Source organism: Rhagoletis pomonella, unplaced genomic scaffold (genome assembly GCF_013731165.1).
Source record: "Rhagoletis pomonella isolate Grant_MI unplaced genomic scaffold, Rhpom_1.0 Rhpom_scaffold_00926, whole genome shotgun sequence".
Lineage (NCBI taxonomy): Eukaryota > Metazoa > Arthropoda > Insecta > Diptera > Tephritidae > Rhagoletis > Rhagoletis pomonella.
The window spans coordinates 45,412-49,860 of NW_023459480.1; the positions used below are offsets into that span (position 1 = coordinate 45,412).

The 4,449-nt window shown below is 38.9% G+C and overlaps 2 protein-coding genes across 2 annotated transcripts; one reads left to right on the forward strand and one right to left on the reverse strand.

The window, feature by feature from the left end:
* The first annotated feature begins 356 nt into the window (after positions 1 to 356).
* On the forward strand, positions 357 to 1,682 carry LOC118751710 (RNA-binding protein 7-like). The gene is made up of 2 exons (XM_036486523.1): positions 357 to 462; positions 529 to 1,682. The coding sequence occupies exon 2, from the start codon at positions 542 to 544 to the stop codon at positions 1,265 to 1,267; it is 726 nt and encodes a 241-aa protein (XP_036342416.1). The 5' UTR covers positions 357 to 462; positions 529 to 541; the 3' UTR covers positions 1,268 to 1,682.
* Positions 1,683 to 1,718: 36 nt separating this feature from the next.
* On the reverse strand, positions 1,719 to 3,820 carry LOC118751712 (the record flags this gene model as incomplete). The annotated part of the gene is made up of 1 exon (XM_036486525.1): positions 1,719 to 3,820. A coding segment is annotated over one exon (1,744 nt), but the record flags the coding sequence as incomplete, so codon positions are not given.
* Between the last annotated feature and the right edge of the window lie 629 nt (positions 3,821 to 4,449).

The window sequence follows — 4,449 nt, forward strand, 5'->3', positions numbered from 1 at the left end:
TGCCTCATTGCCCGCAGAGATAAACAGTGCATACGAAATAAGTACTTTTAACCATCCATTCAGTTCTGTTCGCTTTATTACAATTATACATATGAAAATGAAAATCAAAACTTATTACAAATAACCGATGCCAGAGCGGAGATATAATTTATTAGGCGTTTGTGAGTAGCTTTTTGCGAAAAGTTTCTTTACCATACTTAGATACTACTTAACAAGAATTTTAGCAAAAGATTGCTGATTTTGGTTAAATGAATCAATTATTTTGGAGATATATATAATTTGTGTAAAGTGAAGTAAAATTAAGTGACGAAGTGAAGGCACCCAAAGTGATGTGAAAAACTTCAATTGAAGAGACAGCGGCAGCACTGTTAAATACTCGGTACCTTCAACGTCAAAATAAAATACATTCTGCAGCACTAACGTGGATTTTGGCAAACAAATCGAAAAACAAGCATTGGTTTGGTCAGGAAAATTCCTTTTAATTAATTTGATTCTGTTCCTCTCAGTAAAATCGACAAATTATTTCAGTAATATTACAAAAATGTGGCAGGCGCAGCAGATAGCAGCAATACAAATAGCAAATCAAATGCTTTATGCGATGTCGGCACCATCAAGCTACTCCTTGAGTCAACGGCCGCCACATTTAGCACAACATGCTATGGTGGAAGACAATGCTGCAGACACAGACGACGAGGATGATGAACAGTTACGCACGCTTTTTGTTGGCAATTTGGATGATCGAGTCACCGAAGATCTACTTTATGAGGTTTTCCTGCAAGCAGGGCCAGTCGAAGCGGTACGGATACCAAAAGACAATAGTGGCCGTCAACGTAGTTTTGGATTCGTTGTTTATTCACATCGTTGTACTCCGCCTTATGCTATCAGGTTATTTGCGGGGTTAGCGTTTTACAGGAAAATGGTAACAATTAAGCTTCAAGAAGATCCGAATGCATCCAATAAACGACGTTCACTGCCCACTGATTGCGAGCGATACACACCCCGCCCAGGTGATAATAATATGTTACGCAGTACGAGCTATCCAAGTTTTTATGATCCAAGTTTAAACGAAAACAATAACTCGACGCAATTTTCAAACCCGTTTCGGACAAATTCACCTGACTGGACAAAGGGTAACAGCGGTAGAGGTCGAGACAGAGGTGGCAGAGAACGCGAACGAGACGTTGACAATGACCGCGGCGCAAGACATTCAAACTCGCACTCCCGTTCACATCCCTACAAACGTGATGAACGTCGGCAGCGTAGATAACAGAGGGCAGCCGATGGCGGCAAAGAAGTTGGTGTCATTGCAAATGATGGAAATTAAAGACATACCACAAACATTGTTAATGATAATCACAGGTAGGGGCAGTATACGTTGACATACATTGCTTGCTGATATACATACATACACAACTTCCATCAACCAAAATAATTTGGATCCTTGGCATAATTATAAGTGGCGTTTCAAAAGATTATTTAAGAAATTTGGTATAATTTGAAATTGAATTGATACATGATTATAAATTAACTTTTATCTCTTGTAGTGTTTTAATTATAAAAGCAAATAAAATAAGAAATTTATCGCACAACTTTAACAATGTAATTATAGTCATTTAGTGCGTAAATTTATTTATTTGTATAGGTTTACTAAATAACTTTTATACTTACCGCCACGAACGACTATAAGAAGTAAAGAGGTGAATATAAAACGAAGAGTATCATTTATAACAGTTCATCTTTATTAAAACATAAATATGTATTTGCATGCATCCATTAAAACGATTATCTTATACATTTTAAATATATGTAATTTAAATTGCGATATTCATATTGATTACTTATATACTTGATTCATGTACATTACTTACATATGTATGTATATTCTAAAAACCTAAAACTGTAAATAAAATATGTACGTGTAATTACAATTGTCATCAAATCACAATTAATCTAATGTGCCAGTTAGCAATTCGTTTTCAAAAAATCGTCAAAAAACTATTTAAATACACTTGTATGTACAAATTGGTTATATTACTTCAAAACTAATTTTAATATACGCTCTAATTCAGTAATTATTTAACGTATACTCTTCAACGTTTTCTCAACATTCCGATATGTACGCGTTGGTATCACTTCTATGACTAGACGGTTGTAGTTCGGATGATTGGAGAGCAGTCGAAATATTGACTTAGCGTAGCTGCGCGTTTCTAGGCTGCCCTCCAAGAGTAAATTGGCGCTTGTGACAAAGAATTTATCACGATTTTCACGCTGCATCGTGTACACCTTATCACTGCCCAGACGCTCCACAAGACGATGCAACAGTTTAGCAGCAGTCGTACGCACCAATGCATTCTGATGTAGTGCACCCTTTGTGGTGAGTATGTTAAGTACTTTTGTTGGCGTTAAATTATCACACATTGATTCCAGGGCACGTGTCGCATCGGCACGCAGAAATCGATTTGTGTCAGCAGTACGATGCAGCAGCCCACATACCAAATCATCGCATTCCTGCTCCAGACACTTCGATTTGAGCGTGAAAAGTTCGGTGGCAGCCTGACATGCGGCGCGCGCTACTTGCGAGCGCAGATTACGCACCGATCGTGTCAGCTGTATGCAAACCATATGCATTTGATTTTCCAAATGCTCTGGGTGATGACGCATCATGCGCACCATAGATTTAAGACCCAGCATGATAATTTCCCAGTTACTCGAGTCGAGCTGATCGAAAGTCTTTAGCAAGGCATCACGAGGTTTTTCGAAGCGCTGCAGTGTTGGTGGATAGAGCTCAGCTGGTGGCATTTTTATCGCTTGCTTTACGGGCGAAATGCGACGATGATTTTTCAAGAAGTGTGATGTTTTCGCCTTTTGCTTTAGCGGAGTATGCTGTGGTTTAATAGGTATGGTGGTATTGAGTTGAGAGCTTGCTGCAGAACCTGATTCAGTGCTGGTGTTGTCGTAAATCAGCTCTTGCTTCGACGGTGGACGCTCGTATAGCGATTCCATGGATTTGATCATTGAATTGCGACGCGAAAGAATTTTTAACTCTGCTATTGTAGGTGATCGCGAACGTGTTTGCGATTGTGGACGTGAGTTGCTGGGTGTTTGCGATTGTGATGGCACGGTATTGCATTGGCATGCGGCATCATCCATTTTTGCAGCGACATGCGTATATTCATATTCGCTCTTTGATGTGCCATCTTTACTGTGTGCACTTTTCTCAAGTGCTTGCCCGTGAATATGACTTTCATGTCGTTCAGTATGCTGCTCATCCATAACTACAAAGCTGCTATCATCCTCTATGTCTTCTTCAATCAACAACGACTTTGCAGATTGTGCTCGTGACAACACGGTAGGCGTATCGCCAAGCTGAGTTTTAATGCTATCGCTTTTGCTTTGCAAACTGGCCAAGCTGCCGTTTTTCTGAAGCGGCGTATTATTGCCACTCAATGTGACTCTCGAAGTGGTTATGTCCTGAACATCTTCCAGCTGTAAGACGTCTGGGTCGCTTCTCCATTTCGTGGGAGATGGACTGGTGGATTCATTATCGCTACATACATCCTGTAGTGCACCCATTTGTAGAGGCGAGCTGTTATCAGTTGTATCGTCTTGGTCTGCGCTGGCACTATTTCGTGAAGCCTTGTCGTTAAAATTGTCGAGTGTAACTGATTGCACAGATGCGGTTGATTTTTGTGAGTATGCTGCAGATTTGATTGAGTTTGGGGTTGCTTGTTTAGATTCGGTTGCGTTCTGTTGCTGTATTTCTGGGTTGCCTGTTGCTCCGCTCACTGTCGCATCTGGCTCGGCGGGAATCGCCTTGTTGCTGTAAAAATTCAGAAGATAAACGTTTTTTTTTTAGTACTAAATAAATTTTATGGTATTCGAGGATATGTGAAATTTGCCGAGTACAAGCGATGCGGAAGTTTAATGTCTGTCGATTTGTGTAACTCTGTATCTAATAGTTATGGAAACGCTTGTTTAGATATTTTTTAAGTTATAAAATTATGTCATTGATTTGAGTAAAAAAAATGTTGTATTTCAATTGCTGCCAGGAAAAGCGTAAACCCATATATGTAATACTCCTATATTGGCAGTAAGAGCTAGTACCGTCCGAAAACACTACAGTACAGATATATCAATAAACACGTACGAAAGAAAAGGAATACATTCGTTTATAAATAAACATGTACACAACACATATACAAAAACGGCACTCAAGTACACGATACATTGACAAACACGGTACTAGACTGTCTCGCTTTGATTTCGGAATGCTTACATATTGAGAAGTTAGCTTACTGCCAATATAGAAGTATTACATATATTTGTGTTCATAAATTGTAGCAAAGTTAACGTACATATACTTCTGTTAATTTTAAAACATTACATGAAAAACCTATTATAAAGTCTATTGTGATAAGCTCGTTTTAAATTTGAATTATGGAGTACAGC

What these genes read in the sequence shown, in the direction of transcription:
- LOC118751710 (XM_036486523.1), top strand. Translation starts at nt 542, where the DNA reads ATGTGGCAGGCGCAGCAGATAGCAGCAATACAAATAGCAAATCAAATG.